At 43.0% G+C, this 18,280-nt stretch overlaps 1 protein-coding gene across 2 annotated transcripts in view; it reads right to left on the bottom strand.

Annotated features, from left to right (window-relative positions):
• Positions 1-9,169: 9,169 nt before the first annotated feature.
• The window catches only part of LOC147023118 (uncharacterized), a 111,074-nt gene continuing 101,963 nt past the window's right edge, over positions 9,170-18,280 (bottom strand). For both annotated transcript variants that reach the window (XM_085888213.1, XM_085888214.1), the window contains exon 5: positions 9,170-10,766. In XM_085888213.1, the coding sequence (XP_085744339.1) occupies positions 10,732-10,766 (35 nt within the window). In that variant the 3' untranslated portion in view covers positions 9,170-10,731. The remainder of the gene's footprint in view (positions 10,767-18,280) is intronic.

The raw sequence follows: 18,280 nt of genomic DNA, 5'->3' as shown, positions 1-18,280 counted from the left end.
CCGTTCCCCAATACCCACTACATCACGATTATGCTACGGCAGGGCGAGCGCTAATGCGTGGGGATCAGAAAGTTTCTTCCTAAAATGGCGGATGTTCCACTCCATTACGGACTACACTCCAGACTCCATTGTGCGAAGTTTCACCTGAGTGGTCCATCTTGCGCCTACGGCGCTTTATCATCTTTGGAGGGGACTCTTGTAACTTCTTCTTTATCAGCCAATACCTCGAATAAGGGAGCTTTTCTAAACATCTGGACATTGGATTCAATCATGATCTGTTCTAGAAATATCATATTTCAAAAGTAACATTAAAAGTAAGATACCAATTGTGCTTTCCACCAAGACACACCCTTATTAGCACCCCTCAGCTCCTCAAAACTTGAGTTGTTATTAGCAGTAGTTCACATAACTGGTACACAGTTACTCATGCATGGTAATAAATAAATAAGTAAATAAATGCGAACTTCAAAGATGCACAGAAAGCTCAAAAGCGTGCTACTACAACAGAGGCTTTTGATGGAAGGTTTTTTCATCGAGTGTAGATAATATTCTTCCATGATAATTCTCTCATTCTGTGATTTCAAAATTAAGTTTATAAATTATAAGATTACAAGTGATATTATAAATTGTAACTTGTAAGATTATAAAGAAAAAACACAGATCTGAGGAGAACGCGCGAGGGAATAGGAAGAAGTTTTCTCAACTTGTTTCGGTAAGATTTGTCTATTATGATTCTGATAAATGATTTACAGTAATTTCAAAATTAAGTTCATAAATTATAACAATATAATTCATAAGCTATATTGTAAGTTTATAACCTTCAAGATTATAAAATAATAATAATAATATATAAGGAGAACGTGCCAGCGAGGAATAAGAGGAGGCTCAGGAGCATCCAGAACAAAAAAAATGAGTGGTTTATGAGTTTCTCGTTTAGATCAGACGTTCTGAGTGCTGACAGAGTAGTAAGATTCATACAAAGCTGAGAGATGCATTAAAAATCGGAGTGGCAATTGGGAAAGCAGACGAGCACGCTCGAAGCTGACAAAAAATTTTTTTCATGAGTACCAAGCCATTTATGCTGCATCACAATTGCTCCTCACTCTGAACCAATGTATGTGATTTGTGTTGCATCCATCCATCTGCCTTAGACCCTGTATAAAAAAAGAAAAAAAGGAGGAAGTCCTAGGTCCCTTACTTAGACCAATAAACACCAATGATGTTGAATTATGGTAAAATCTCCTCTGCTTCCAGTAGAGCTGTTGTAGAATTTTGTAGTTTACATTTTAACTGACTCGATGAAAATCCTGTTACCAAATGAAAGCCACAATTAATTCACTGTCCACACAGAAAGTACATTACATCAGATAATTTTATTTTTTTACTTGGTACCAAGGAGTACAAGCTTGGTTCTTGGTACCAAGGAGTATGCCTAAGCTTCAGCATTTGTATGGTAAACATCTTCAATGATTTGCACTAAAACAAGATTACATTTTCTGGCATTTATAAGCCTTTGGGAGAGTGGAGGGGGCTGATAAGCCTTCGGCAAAGAACTCCAAAATGCAATACGTGTCTCCTAGGTGAAAAGCGAATGATGTAATCATGGCAAAAGTTGGTGTTATCAACCAGGTCACCTTGTTCCACAGCAACATTCCTTGTATCAACATCTAGGTCAAAAGACTCTTGGCTAAAAGGAAGTATAACTTCCATTACAGCATAAAAATTAAATTTATAAAACACCAGCAACAATTATAATTGAGAGTACATTAATATAATTATTTTCTCCCACAGTGCCAATATTGTTGGTATCTCGTTCCTAGAATATTTTGAACGCCCCTCCTTTGTTGAGCACCACTCATTCCCCACCCCCCCTCCCTTTCCTCTTCCCTCTTCCCTTTGCAATCGTATATCTCCTTATCTGTCCAACCCCAATCGTCTTTGCAGACTTTCAAGTTGACAGCACAAATATATCTTCTGTCCATCTACAACTTTTACATAACCTTGACCATTTTCTAGTGGCATGTCTGCTTGTATTCCACCACCCTTTTCAGTCCATGAGCTGGAGAACTTACCGGTACCATCTCGAGAGACAAAACATCATGGTGTTTTTTTGATTATATGATATCTGTTGATTGCAAAAAAACAAAAAACATCATGCTCACCTTGTCCGATTAGCAGTTTAGTTGAAGAAAGTAGGTCAATCCAATACCCTCCATCCATTGGGATCATACTCTGCAGAGCGTTGGTGCTGCCGAAGCAGTCTCCTTGGCTATTGGACACAATCCCGGACAGGTCACCTCTCCGACACAGGATACCAGCAAACTGGCACTCTGGCACACATTTTGCCAACCTCAGAAGGATGACAGGCAGAGTTAACCCCACCTGGAATTAATTCAACAGCCAAGTGGGATTATGGACTCAGGATCCGAGGATCCCAAGCCCACCACCCTAACCATTAAACCAACGCCAGGCATAATCCAACATGGCAGCATGTAAGTTCGATAATTCACATAATTGTTATATGTACTTGACCTCAAGGGCACAATTTCTTTCCGATTTTTTTATTTTTATTTTTATTTTTGAAATTTAGCATATAATATTTGTATGTTTCAGTTAATGCAACATTCTCATTGTTATAATTTTTCTCTAAGTCAGATGTTACTATCGAATATAGTGAAAGTAGAACAATAAACAAATTACTGGTGGTACCTTTTCATTAATCATTGCAAAATTTGCTTGGATTATTCTGGTAAGTGAAAGTAAGATCCACAGTGCTTATAGTTTAGGTCAGGTGACCCAGTTTATTTTCATTTCTAGAAACAGTGATTTTGATATCAACCAACTTATGGACATTTGAATGAAAATCTGAGAGATTTGTTTTCAACACCCGGTGTTGTCTTACTGACAGAGCTAACAGACAAATTTTATATCCGTACATGCAGGCACAGCTGCACCCTCAGCCAATCATGCTATCCCCACTAGCCTTGTAACTAAAGACTTGAAGCATTGACAGCAGCGGAACAACTCAAGTGTCTTGGGATTCAGTTCCTACCGAGAGCTGGAATAGTACTGAATTATGGTTTCTCCCTTTGAGGAAGGGTTGAGAAATCTCAAGCAGGCGCCACTCAATCCACAACAGTGAGTGGTGATAACTCAAAGATCGCCTTATGCCTAAGCTCCAGCACCGAATGTCGAGGTCCTCAGTTTAGACTTTAGATAGAATCATTCCGGGGTGATTGGCCTCGCTCAGGATGGCCATGTCATCAACACCTCTGACCTTGGTCAATGTGTACGCCCCTCAGAGAGCATATGAATGAGTGGAGCTCCTCCTTTCTACCTCTGCCCCTATGGATTGTTTGGGGAGATTTCAATACAGATGTGGACAGATTTGTCCAGGACTCATCGATGTGGGCCCTTAAAAGGCTTGTTCAGGATTTTAGGTTGAGGTATAAATTAGTAATATCACCTTGACAGATGCGGCAGGTACAAGATGGATGAGTATCGATTACTTATTTTTCTCACCAGATTTTGGTGACCCGGATCTGGTACTTCACACGGTGGCCATTTCTGACCACTGTTGTTTGTCTCTGGGAATATAATTAGATGGGGTGTGTGCCCGGTGCTTTGAACTCTGGAAACTTAACTGTCGCCTTTTGCGGGATGACAGTTGAGTGCATTCCGACGTTTGGAAGTATAGGGATTGGCAAACCATTCGGTGCTTTTTCCTTACCTCAGCAGCTTGGTGGGAGAAGGTGAAATATAGGAACGCCACATTTTTCCATATGGCCAGGCGAATAAGGGCCGCACGGAAACAAGAGCTTTGGAAGTGCATGCAAGCATTCCTCCAAGGCTTGCATAAGAAACTCTGCGAAGGAATTCACATGTCAGAAAAATCCACCGGGTGAAGTGGACGATTTTTTTGCTTCCTTGAAGCCAAGGCAAGGATATATATATATATATATATATATATATATATATACATATATATATATATATATATATATATATATATGTATATATATATATATATATATATATATATATATGTATATATATATATGTATATATATATATATATATATATATATATATATATATATATATATATATATATATATATATGTATATATATATATGTATATATATATATATATATATATATATATATATATATATATATATATATATACATATATATATATATATATATATATATATATATATTATTGAACCAATTGCTTAACGCTGCTCTTTGCTGCTTTACATACGGGATAATTCTGCATCACCTTACATGTATGGATATTTTTAAGGCTCTTTTGGCTAAACGGTTGCATAGGCTCTGCCAATAGGTATGAGCTTAGCTGTTGAGAAGAGACACCATTTTATATCTCTTCTCAACTATGGCATTGTCCCGATTATTCTGCTCATGATTGAAGACCACCAACTTGAATTACTGCAGGGAAGAGAGGGAGTGAACAGCCTCGAGGAAGGCAGTTACACAAACAAAACAAACTTGAGAGTTCATAGAACACGGTTTTTTTTTGTATAGAATGTCGAGCCTCGTATAAGAGCTTACACACAGAACATATAACAAAGGGAGTAAGAGACAAGATGGGTGGGAGAGGAAAGCACAAAACAGTGGAGAACAGAGACATGAGGATATCTGTGGAAGTGAGAGGGATGGGCGGGGTACACGGGGTATACACTATAGGGACTTTCAGGAAGGAAAGCAGGGAATTTGAAGGAGGTGTGTTTGGGGAGGATTAATGGGGGTAGCAAAGATCATGGTTTTGGATGGTGGTGAACAGCTCTGTTGAACGCCTGGAGGGAAGAGTGGGATTGAAGAGTGTGGAAGTTTGTTCCAGAGGCAGGAAAAAAAGAGGAATGAAAGAGTGGAGGTGAGCAGTGATTCTTAATTTTGGTAATTTTACCAGAAGGGGGTTGCTGGTGGACCTTGAGTGCCATGAGGACATATGGGGGGGACGGGGGACAGATCACAGACATTATTCACACAGATCACACAATATGCAAAGATTTTGATTTGTTGTTCGTAAGGCGATTAAAAAGGCAGCCATATTCAGTAATGCTTCAACACACAAAGCGCGGTCAATCGAAGCAAGCGTGCTTCTGGGTTTTGTTTAGAACCAGTCGATTGATCCTCATGCCCACGTAACGTCATTGCTTTAGAGTTTTATTGCTTAACTCCTCATTCACATGCTGGATAAAGAGGAAGAAAATATGGAAGTCGTCAATAAGGTTGGATTGGATTTTGGGAGTTGAGGGAGGTCCAGGTTACTGGATGAATACGTGCATGTGCGTCCTGTCGTAGCTTGGAAGGGTCAGAGGACTGAGAGAACAGAGGGAGCTCGGCCTGAGGAGAGGCAGAAAAAAAAATTAAAAGGTCACCAATCGGTCTGCAATGTGAGACCAACAGGACTTATGCTTCTACCTGATCATCATGGAGATGCCAACAATGTTGAGATTTTTAGATTCCAAACAAACCAGCATGATAGATGTGGGTGGGGGCATCAACCCACAGGGGGAGAGAAGTACTCCATTGATCTTTGGCCAGCCCATAGGGCTCTCCTTGTACAAGTTGTAAATAGTTCATATTTTTCAAGGCATCCCTTGGAACAATGCCTGGTGTTGGCTTAATGGTTCGGGTGGCGGTCTTTGGATCCTCGGGTTCTGAGTTCAAATCCCGCTCAGCTGTTGAATTAATACCAGGTGGGGTTAACTCAGCCTGTCATCCTTCCGAGGTCGGCACAATGAGTGCCAGCATGCTGGTATGCTGTGTCGAAGTGGCGACTCGAACAGGATTGTGCCTAATAGCCAAGGAAACTACTTAAGCAGCACCACTGCTCTGCACAGAATATGGTCTCAATCTCTTCCTCCTTGAAACAATGGAAGATGCCCAATCTGCAGCTGCCTTTGGAGACAAACTTTGATGTGTAGTCAACCCAGGAGAGGTTGTGGCTGATGATGAGGCTGAGAGGTTCAAGAGACTGAACTTCTTTCTCTGTCTGACTGTGGAAATAGATATGTAAATTAATTTGATAATCCTTCTGGAATGACAAGATGAGACTAAAATTTTCCAGGATTTAAGGACATGATCAGCAGATGGTGATGCAGCTGCCACCTTCCTGTTAGTGGGATGGGGATACTGCACGGTATAATGTCGAGTTCCATGCAAAGACGAAGAGTGCGTTCTCTATATCATCAGAGGTCGTTTATGTTGGCAGCCCTGTATGCCACAGAGGGTGAACTTGGCAAGCAGTACAAGATGCCAAATAGTGTTGAATGCCTGGGATTTGGCCAGGGGGGATGGTCCTGACCTCTTACTTTAGATTTAGGGCCTCTGACCATTGTTGGGAAAGAAGTTTTCAAGCATATTCAAAGTTGAAAGATTGGGACTGAATCCAGACTGATGGTTGGAGATCACACTGTTGAAAAAAGGAGAGACGATCTCGGCATCAATGACGGATTTCAAGACTTTGCATATAATTTGAAAGAAGTGAGCCTGGTGTTGGCTTAGTGGTTGGGGTGGTGGCTTGCGATCCTAGGGTCCAGAGTTCAAGCCCCATTGGCCGCTGAATTAATACACCAGGGGATTGACTCAGCCTGTCATCCTTCCGAGGTCAGCGAAATGAGTACCAGTGTGTACTGGTAGAGGGGCACTGCATCAGTGACACAGACACGCTTCCATGAAATGATAGCTACCCCGGCAGCTTAGCTGGAATACGCAAGAAGAAGAAGATTAGAAAGAAGTAAGTTTACTGTCCTAGAGTTAAAGGATCTGAATCTGTTTTTGCACACTCTGTGTTAATGGGAGTGGTTAATTAGGGTAAAGGTAGATGGGCAATTGTGAAGGACAGGCTGAAAAAGCAGAGGAGAAGCAAGAGCAGCAGAAGAGGATTTAAGAATATCGGCACCAATGACATCGAAGCTAGTCAACGATGCCGGGTTAAGGTTGAACTGAACCTTTTCTACCTTCTCGGGTTTGTTGGACAGAGTCCAGTAGATAGTGGGTACGAGGAGAAAGGTGAGAACAGCGGAGAATGGGTTTGGTACAAGAGATTTGGAAACAAACACTGAGTTTGAGAGTTTTAGTGCCTCGTCTCAAGCTTTTGGTGAGGCTATTTGAGGTGGGTGGGGCATATATCAGGGAGATACATAACAAAAAGCCACCTGAAATGTAAGGAAAGAGATAATTTGGAGTGTTCGTCCTTGAGATTCGCAAGATTATGTTTTTTGGCTTTCTCGGGGATGGACACACTTGTTGTGAGCTGTTCAGACTGACCAAAAGTTTTCCTTCGGCAGATAAGCCTTCCATGTTGAGAAAGCAAGCTGGTTAACCACAACTGTCTCACCACAGGATGTAGTGTTCCAGGGCTGATAGCATAGCAACAGATGTGATGTGATGTGATGTGATGTGATGTGATGTGATGTGATGTGATGTGATGTGAGAGAGAGATTTTTAAAGTATCACCATATTGGATCAATATCAGATGGAGCAGGGATGGAAGCCTTATCCTTTTGTCAAGTGGCAGACTGCAGTGCCTGGCAGTTTGCCTGTGTGAGCAGCCAGATTCTGCAATGTTGAGGTCGCTCTCTCACAATAGCCAGAGAGATATGAGCTTTGTCAAGAATTACAAATATATTCTCCCTGTATTCAAACTAAACTTTCCACTCCTCCTCACTTTTTCTATCACCCTCTGTCTTTACTCTTTTGTTATCCCACCATCTTTTATTTTTCCTTTTTTCACCCCACCCCTCCTAATTTCCTCAATCCCTTTTCCTCTTCCTTCCTCCACTTCCTGTGACCAACCCTTTAAAATGGTATGTCACGAAAATAAAAACAAAATCATGCAAATCCATTCAGTATGCACATATATGTCACAAAACTTTCATTTCGAATTGCGTTCACTATCTTTGTTAAATGTACATGATTCTGTAAACTGAACTAGTGCCACTCTGAGCTGGCAATGTAATATGAGATCAGGCTAGACATGAGGAAAGACAAGATGCCCTAATTTGCATGACTCTGATCCCTTTATGGTTTTAAAGTTATTCCATTTTTTTTTAATCAAGCACAACCTACATTATGTGGGAATGCTGGGACAGAAGTATGACACAGGTACAAAGGGCCAAATGACTCCAATTATTTGCAATTCCTTTTGAAAGCTCAAATATATAAGTGCATCCATTGCTAAGAAGTGAATTTGGAAGAAAATTGCTTTCTCAGTTATGCTACAAGCCTTGCATAATAACCCAAAAGGAAATTTTATCGCCATACCCTGTAAAGAAATGTAATCTGACTGGAGCGTATCCACATTAGTTTGGTAACAATCGTAAGAGGATCACCTGGTGGTGTGATCAGTAGCTTGATAATAATTTGCCAAATTAGTGGCGGAGGATATTTTCCAGGATATTAATCAATATCTTTCTTGCAATATATAAGTATGCCTGGTGTTGGCTTAATGGTGAGGGTGGTTGGCTTGGGATCCTAGGATCCTGAGTTCAAATTCCCCTTGGCTGTTGAATTACTACCAGGTGGGGTTGACTCTGCCTGTCATACTTCCGAGGTCAGCAAAATGAGTGCCAGCTTGCTGGTATCCTGTGTCGGAGTGGCGACCCATCCAGGATTGTGCCCAATAGCCAATGAGACTGCTGAGGCAGCACCAACACTCTGCACACAGTATGGTCCCAATGGATGGATGAAATACATAAGTCTGGTGTTGCCTTAAATGTTAAGGTGGCTGAGCTTAAGATCTTAGGATCTCGAGTTTTAGCCCCCTCTCCGCCCGTCAAATAACACCAAGTAGGTTGCATCAGCCTGTCATCCTTCCGAGGTTGGCAAAACAAGTACCAGCTTACTGGTAACAGGGGGCACTGCATCTGCGGCACAGCCATGCTCCCACCAATGTATACAGGCTACATACAAAATAATAATAATAATTGCAATACATGTCAATTATATAATGGATATAAGCAAAATACAACATTGTACCAGTAAGGCTCCTCCATGAGCCTTTGTGATACATGCATGTGGTGCTTAAAGGTCTTTAACAGTTAAAATTGGAATTTGTCATTTGTGACAGAAGTTTGAGTTAAGGCAACAAAAAAAGTAAAACAGATAGAACACCTTCTTCTTGTGTTCGTCATAATGGAAAATTGAGTCTTGTTTAATGGCTCCACTCCAACAGCCAAGAACTTATACACAAGCACACTAAAAATCAGTGACAGAAATCATGCTCTAAAGGTTTAATGAAATATTATTTATATATATACTGTATATACTATAATTCTCCATTATCATGATAAGGCCTCAGCCATTAAAATCTTTCATTACAAATCATTTTAATTGTGACTGAGCCTTATGTAAGGAAGAAAAAAAATACATTGATAACATCACATCAAACTTTCTCCACCCACACAAAATAAAACGTGACTTGTTATACATTTAATTTGCATTAAAAATGAAGGAGAAGAAGAGCAGGTAGGAAACATATAGCAGTGATGTGGAGCAGATATCAACATTTTGGCAACTTCATTAAAATTTATGACCGTTCCACGATAAAGGTTAACATAAAAGAAAAGAAAAAGAGGTTAATGAATCATGGAACAAAAATCTAGAATACAACTGTTCAGTTTTGCAAACATGTTGGGTACATAATATGTATATGTATATGTGTATGACTGTGCAGGAATACAGGAAAATGTGTGCAAAATTACACGTGCTCATCCAGTTCGCGCTTGTCATACACTGCTGTTTTGCCTTTAATTCAATGCCTTCTTACATCAGCGGCAGTTCAAATGGCAAGACAAAGACAGCTGCCGTGGGTGTAGTGCGTAGGATAGGAACAAATCTCGCCGCATGTACATGGGTGAGGAGGAAGTGTGTGAAAAATCATGAAAGATACTCCTCTGGTTATTGGGCCTCAGGGGCACAACGGAGTCCCCTGCTCAACTCCACCTGCATTCTAAGGTTCACTTAGGCAAAAAGGAAAGCCTGCATTGGAGGTTTCACATTTGTGCTGATGATCCACAAGCGGATCTGCAGTTCCAATCATCTTCACTGTGACATGAGGCATGATTGTACAGTAAAACGGAGAATGATTAAGGGGCTGAGGAGGCTGTGGCATTAAAGAGGGTTGGTATAAAAGTCAAGTGGGAAGCACAAATGAAGAAACAAAGCAGTGGGAAGTAAGAGGAATCCTAATGCACACAGTAGCTCATGTAGAAAGCATGTGTGCTGGGATGTTGAGCCAACTCGTGTGCCGAGGAGGTGCTAGCCGGTGTTGTGTGCTGGTGACTTAATCAAAAAATTTTGCAATTTTTTAATGCAACAATGATCAAATATGAAAGCATTTCAAGCTGAACCAATGTGGAACCTTGTGCTCATCGTCGGCAACCTGCTTGTGCAGCATGCCTATTAGTCTTCGGGTTTTTCGAACACCATTTGCAGGAAAAGACAAAACATGTTAGTCTCATCACCGCTAAAGCGTTATCCCGACTGTCACCAGTTTCCCACTCAATGGGCCATGGGCAAATGCGGTAATAGGGATCGGGTGATGAAATGAAAAAGGGGCAGGAAAAAAATGAGTGTGTTGGAGGCAGGGGGAGGTAACAACAACCAGATTGGCACGATGATTCCAGGACAAAAACTTATGTGCAGAGACTGGCACGGAAAACAAGATAGCCGCTGAGAGTTGACCTCTTGGTAGATGATCAATATTGCGGCTGGGCTGGGTGTTGACTCCGCTCTGCAGGAATAAACAAGAATCAGCTCGTAAAAATTAACCCAGGTTTGTGAAGCGTACCTTATCAGGTGAGCATATGTTAAAAAGCTTTCATCAATGCAATTAGCACAATCAACCGGTAACCCACTCCCTCTGTTTTCATTACAATTTATTTCAGCTTCGCAACTGACCGTGCAATGAAACTGAATGGACAAATGTAAGTATCAACTGGATTTTTTGCTTCAGAGATACCAGGAATTATTCATCGTTTACGGAGTTGGTTTTGTAAATGAAAACTTTTACAACAAAGGCTTCACACATCAGTATCGGCACATGAAATAAATTGTCTGCACAGGTGGGTCAGCTGGGTTCATGATTGCCACACAGAGTGACCGAAATATAATAGGGGGGGGGGGGAGAAAGATGACATACTGAAATTGGATGACATCTAATAAGTCCACCAACACGTCTTGTGGCTGGATACACCAGCTGGGGATGCTAATTGTCACTAAAAAGTAACTGAGATGTGCAACTGAGAAAAATGCAGACTAACCAAATGATGTGCTCATCAGTTTGCCTTCTATATACAGATGGAATGTTAACCTCTGTGGTTGGCATACCTCGATCAACATTCTATTGATTCCATCCATCGTTTATACCTGTCTGTTGACGCAGACCAACACGACTTGACGAGCAAAACTGGCTCTTAATTTTGCTTCTAAAAAGGGCTCGTGTTGAAAAATATTCCGTGAGATATTTAATCGACAATGCAGACAGAAGACCTGGCTAATACGAGCATGGCTTGACGAAAGAACATTTTGGAAAAAGCCACTCTGTCGCATACCAGATGGTAGATGCAGTCACTTCAATTACATCAGGTATCAAACCCAAAATCAGACTTCAGAGGCTGACCTGTGCAACAATTGATATCTCCTGCCACTCTTCGGAACAAGATAATTGGTTTAAAAATTAACACAAGACGTAGGATATTCGCGATGCAATTCTTTGCACATTCGGTTGGCTAATTGATGTTGTCAAAGAATATTTTTAATCTCCCAGAATAACCTCAACAGTAAAGTAATGTGAAGAGTGTGCGGGACGGTTGAATGTGCATCACAGCCATGTGGATGGCCACAGACTGTCATCCGTTAGCCCATCCCCCGCACAGCACGTGTGAGTGTGTGTCTATCCGTCTGTCCTGGTCATAAATGTTTTCCCTTTTGACAAAATTTTCAAAAATACCTTTATTTTGAGAATATGGAGTAGAATACGAATAAATGTTTAAAAAAAATTTTTAGCTGTTGTTTTCATCAAGTGGAATGCGAGTACAAAGTAGACGAAGATGGGCTTTGCGTTTTGAGATGCTTTGTAGTTTTATTTTTAATGTATAATTTGTGGAAGTTACGAGTTCCAGACTGTGATATGCTCACAATCACTGGGGGGCTGTTTCGAAATATAAACTGCAGTTGTTTATTTACCATAAAATTTAACTGATTATTTTATTGTGTTTTCCCCCTTCAGTGTCTTACGACTCGCATATAAACCACATGGCAGGGAAAGGACATTAGGGGACACTTGAACTTCTGTCACCAACGGTCTGTAGGACTGACTCCCTGTAGCTATTGTGTTGTGCCTCTCCCTCCAATCTTTCAAGTGTGCTGCCCATCATCACCTCATGCATTCTCCTATACCCACCCCTGCTCTCTTATACTCTGGCTGATGACATCCTCACACCTCCTCCCTCTTGCCTCCTTCCTTTCTGCCACTCATCCATTCCTTGTTGGATGTCTGTCTCTGTTCTCCTTTGATCCTAAATATCTGTGAACCTGCTGTGCTCAGTTGTTTTGCTCTCTCAGGAGCGAAGATATCTGTGTGTTATAAATATAATAATAATACCATTCCTTTCATGCCGCGAGGCACATAGAGCTGCCGAGGCAGTTTCCTTGGCTCGGAGTACAGTCCAGGATGGGTCGCCACTCCAACGCAGGTTACCTTGAATTGAATGGTTATTACCCCAGTACACTGGTACTCATTTCTCCGACCTCAGAAGGATGACAGGCTGAGTCAACCCCATTTGGTCGTAATTCAATGGTCGAGTGGGATTTAAACTCAGGACCCTACGATCCTAAGCCTACCACCCCAACCATTAAGCCAATACCAGGTTATAAATATATTGGGGAATAATGGACAGACCAAAAAAGTACATGTGGTTTGAACTTGAAGTCACAGGTTCAGGAGATAAGTGCTCAGGCATCAGATGGGATTGCCAAACAAGCCAAGTGGAACCATTAAAACCAAATATTCCATTTATGGCATTTGGAAAGGGGGGGAGGTGTGGTGAAATTTTACTTGTATACCCACAATTATACGAGTTATAACTCTTGATTCACTGTGTTTCAAATCAAAGTTAGAGCACCTGGTGATTTTTCAATTTAAGGCCGAAGTCAGATGGACATGGCAGGAGTGTCAAAAGGGAGGCATTTGATGCAGTAAAGTGTCCCATTTCTCAAAGTCGCAATATTAGTTGACTTGCGCTCACTCATATTTCTCATTTTTTATTACTATTATTATTGTTTTGTAGACCTTGTCGAGTCTCGTGTGAGAGCTAACACACAACGTACAGCAAAGGGGGCATGAGACAAGAGGGGCGGGAGTGGGAAGGACAACACGGTGGGGAACAGAGACATTAGGAGATCTGTGGAAGGGAGAGGGATGGGGCAGAGAACACGGGGTATACAAGATGGACACCGCAGGGACTTTCAGGAAAGAAAGCAGGGAATTTGAAGGAGGTGGGCTTGGGGTGGATTAACGGGGATAGAAAAGATCGAGGATTTGGATGGGGGATGATAAGAGGTGGTGGTGAACAGCTGGTTTGAAGGCCTGGAGGGAAGAATGGGATTGAAGAGTGTGGAAGTTTGTTCCAGAGGCAGGAAAAAAAGAGGAATGAAAGAGTGAAGCTGAGCAGTGATTCGTGATTTTGGTAGTTTTCCCAGAAGGGGGTTGTTGGCAGACCTTGGGCGCCCTGCAGAAATATGGTGGGGACATTTTGCAGACACAGCAGGAGGGGCGAGACCGGAGAGGAGACGGTAGAAGACAGAAAGACCACTGACCTGCCTGCGGTGAGAGAGTGAGAGGCCCAAAGACTCGGCCTCATCACGGGAGATGCCAATAATCCGAAGTGCCTTGGTTTCCACAGCGTGAAGCCGAGAAAGGTGGGAGGCAGGAGCACCAGCCCAGAGGGGAGAGCAGTACTCCATCAGGCTTTGAAAGCTTTGTATGTGGTCAGGAGCTCAGGTGGGCTGAGGAAGGACTTCCACGACAGAGGATTCCCAATCGGCGACTAGCTTTGGAGGCCAGGTTGGAAATGTGGCTTTCCCAGGAAAGATCATGGCAGATAGTGAGACCCAGAAGCTTTCAAGAAAGGTCTTCTTCCAGAGGGTTGTTGAGAAAGTGGAGGGGGGTGGGGGAGGTTACGAAACGGTCCTTTCGGAGAGACATCATGAGAGAGTGAGATTTGTCCGGATTGAAAGACATGTAACACGTGTTGGACCAGTTTGTGATTATACCCAAATCTGCAGTGAGCGAAGAAGCTGCTGCTTGCTGGTCTGAGGGATGACAGATGGTACGGCAGAGGGTGGAGTCTTCAGCAAAGAGATAAAGAGGATTTTCCAGAGAGTCGGAGTGATCGTTGATGAAAACCAGAAAAAGAACAGGGCCCAGAACGCTCCCTTGAGGAACTCCAGCCTGGACAGGAAGAGGGGATGAAAGAACTCCATTTAGGGCCACACGTTCACTGCGACAGGAGAGGAAGTCAGCGAGCCATGAGTGGAGATTGCCTTGGATACCACAGGAAGAGAGTTTGGTGAGCAGGGCAGGGTGCCAGACTGTGTCAAAAGCACATGATATGTCTTGGGATATGGCTCTGATTTCATGTCTGGCATTGAGGACCTCCATCCATTATTGGGAGAGCAGAAGCAGCATATCCAGGGTAGAGTGACCTTGTCTGAAACCAAATTGATGATCGGAAATCAGTCCATTGGAGAAGAGGAAGGATTTAATGTCTGAAGCGATGATGGATTCCATAACCTTGGTGATGAATAGGATAAGGTTGATTGGTCGGTAGTTGCAGGGATCTGTTTTTGTACCTTTTTGATTCAGGGCAGTAACATTTGCTGATTTCCAAGCAGATGGCAGATCACCTTGAACAAATGAGAGGATAAATGGAACAGAGAGAGGATGAGCAAGCGCAGAGCAGCAAGTTTTTAGGACACGTGGGCTGATGCCGTCTGGACCGGTTGCGGAATCTGATTTGAGGTTTGACAGCCAGCTCTCAACCTTGTCATGAGAAAAGGACACAGAGTCCAGGGACAGTTGGGTGCGACTGAGTAAGGTAGGTACAGAAAGTGATTGGTTTTGGACACAAAATTTTGATGCAAATACAGAGTTTAGGCATTCAGCCTTTTCACATGCGGTATCATCAGTGCGGCCCTTTGAGGTAAGGGAGAGGATGGAGGGGGAACATACACGAGAAACAGATTTGATTAGACACCACCAGGATTTGGAGGAGGGAGAGAGGTTTGAGACTTCAGATATGAGCTTAGAAAGATGTTGTTTTCTGGCTCTCCTGAGCAGTGTGACCACTCCTTGGCTTTTTTCACAAGATATTGGCTATTCGTAGTTCACCTTGGCATCTTGGTTTTCTATTGGTTTTCTTGGCGTATAAATTTTCTATTATCATCACTTTTCCGAAACCTTCTGAATTCTTGGCTTTTTTCATTGCCTCACCTTGGCATTTATAAAAATGAGGAGTGGTCACACTGCTCCTGAGGGTAGGTACACACTTGTTCTGAGCTTTATGGAAGGAACTGAGATTACCCTCAGTTGGGTTTGCTTTCCATGAGGCAAAGGCAAGTTGTTTCACGACAACTGCTTCGCCACAAGCTTCAGTGAACCATGGGTGGGAGGAAGGGTAGGACAACTGAAGATGAGAGGGGATAAATCTGTGCATGAGGGAGGGTGAGCTTCTTTGAAGGATTTCCCAGGATGAGTTCATGTTGCAGAAAGTTGCGATGGGAGACCAGTCTAGAAGTTTGATGGCTGCTTGGAGACCCTGCCAGTCGGCTTCAGTGAAATGCGAGACTCGACGGCGCTGAGGTGGTTCTCTGATAACAGCCAGAGAGATGTCCACTTTGACAAGCACGTGGTCAGAAGAACCGATTGGTGCGGAGGAGGAACAGCAGATATTTTCAACGAAATTTGTCAAAATCAGATCCAGAAGAGATAGAGTACCATTGGTTGAGATCCGGGTCGGGAAATTGACCGATTGAGTCAGTCCCAATAAGTCGCAGAAAGCTTTTGCTGAAGTGCCATGACAGGTGAGACAGGTACCCACACCGAGCCAACTGGCATGATGACAACTGAAGTTACCACATATGAGGAAGAGAGAGTTTGGATGAGAAGACTGAAGTTGGTCCATGTTTTCGGATAGTGAGGTGAAAATGGAGTCATCACTGTTTGGTGGACGGCACAGTACACATATAAACATGAAGTGGGAGTGGAGGGGAAGCCGTATCCAGAGGTATTCCTGAGGGTGTGGGGGAGTGAGGGCAGTGCATGGAGAGTGAGGAATAGAGTCTTTGATGAAGAGAGCAACTCCTCCACCAGGACGAGCCTCAGGTCTGTCATACCGGAGGAGGGAGTAACCAGGGAGATATACTTGGGAGTCAGAGACATCTTGAGGAAGGAAAGTTTCTGTAAGGCAGATTATGTCTGGTTTGCCAGTGGAAACCTGTATGGAAAGATCTGTAAGGTTTAAGCGAAGGCCCCGTATATTTGAGGTCCACACTGTTAATGAAGAGGGAAGGGAGGAGGCTTTTGCTGCAGGGGATGGGAGGGGAGGGGGAGCGTATCACAAGGGAGGAGGGTGGGAGGTAAGGAGAGTTGTTGAAAGAGTGTGGGGGATTTCCCAATCGCTCGGGGAGGGGGCCGGATGAGGAGGAGAAAAGGCTCTGTGGTGCTGGGGGAGAGGGGGGGCAAAAGGCAGTTGAGAATTTGAGGAGGTGGAGTGATGAGATGGAGGTGAGAGGGCAGGGGAAGGAAGCAGCTTTGTGGATGAGAGGGGGGGCAACTTTGAGAAGGGTGAGTGAGGGGGTGAATGGTAGGAGAAGGGCGAGTGGGGAGAGTTGAGGGAGAAAGGTGACAGGGGGAGTTTTTGAGAAAGGTGAGAGGGAGGCTTGGAGGGAGGCGTGTGTGATGGTTGCTTTGAGAGGGGTGAGTTGGCACTGTATTTTTGAAGAATAGGTGAGATTCGGGAATGGAAGAATGTAGGAAGAAATCGTGAAGGTAATGGCGAGAGTGGGTCAGCTCAAGTAGAATAAAGATGGTGTGCCAGCAGAAGGAGGAAGAAGAAGAAGAGGTGGAAGAAGAAGGATTGGGACTCGTGGGTATGCAAGGAGAAAGGTAGTTTTTTTGTTTTGTTTTGTTTCTTTGTTTTGGATTTAAGACAAGAAACAGTGTTTCGTTGAGAGGGATGGGGGCGTTGGGAAAGTGGGGAAGATAGGAATTGAAGGTAATAGGGAGAGAATACAAATAAAAACGATCATACACCAAGATGGGTAGGCCTCAAGGAACCCGGTAAGACAAGGTCGACAAAAACTCACAAAATAGCATGATGTTTGAAACAAAACCGAACTTGGAACACACAGTAACATGTAGGTGAGAAAATAAACAGTTAAAATGTGACATATAACAAACGGAAACTTAACTTTGAGATCATCAGCAAAGAGCCCTGAAAGACCCTGCCGTTGCTCCAAACCCAGAACCAGAAGTCAAATGCTGTCCAAACTGGGACACATTCTCCTTTTCAAACTGGGACACATTACTGCATCAAACGCCTCCCTTTTGACACTACTCCCTCTGCCGGGGCTGGGCTTTGCCTCCCTTTCACATGATTTCCTCAATCATTTCCTGTCATATAGATATAGGAAATTTCATTTCCTCAATCAAATCGAATCATCATATAGAGATCCTATAAATATTTGTCGTTTATTTTCAGGAATAACTTAATTTATTCATCAATTAAAAAAAGGCCGTGGTAGCCCGTTAACCCCCCCACTTCCCCATTGCTTTCTTATTTACCCTTTCTGTACATAAATATATAACCTCCTGTGTATACAACCTCCATCCATCGGGACCATACTCTGTGCAGAGCGTTGGTGTTGCTGAAACAGTCTCCTTAAGCCTGGTGTTGGCTTTGTGGTTAGGGTGGTGGGCTTGGGATCCTAGGGTCCTGAGTTCAAGCTCCATTGGCCGCTGAATTAATACACCATGGGGTTTCCTCAGCCTGTCATCCTTCTGAGGTTGGTGAAATGAGTACCAGTGTGTACTGGTAGAGGGGCACTGCATCAGCGACACAGTGGTGCTTCCAAGAAATGATAGCTACCCCGGCAGCTAAGCTTCCATACGCAAGAAGAAGAAGAAGGAGAAGAAGAAGTCTCCTTGGCTATTGCGCACAATCCTGCACAGGTTGCCACTCCAAC

The sequence above is a fragment of the Eptatretus burgeri genome, chromosome 7, assembly GCF_056783735.1.
Source record: "Eptatretus burgeri isolate ZD-2024b chromosome 7, Ebu_testis_v1, whole genome shotgun sequence".
Taxonomy (NCBI): domain Eukaryota; kingdom Metazoa; phylum Chordata; class Myxini; order Myxiniformes; family Myxinidae; genus Eptatretus; species Eptatretus burgeri.
The sequence above is the reverse complement of the archived record's forward strand: the minus strand, read 5'-3'. Positions and strand labels throughout refer to the sequence as shown.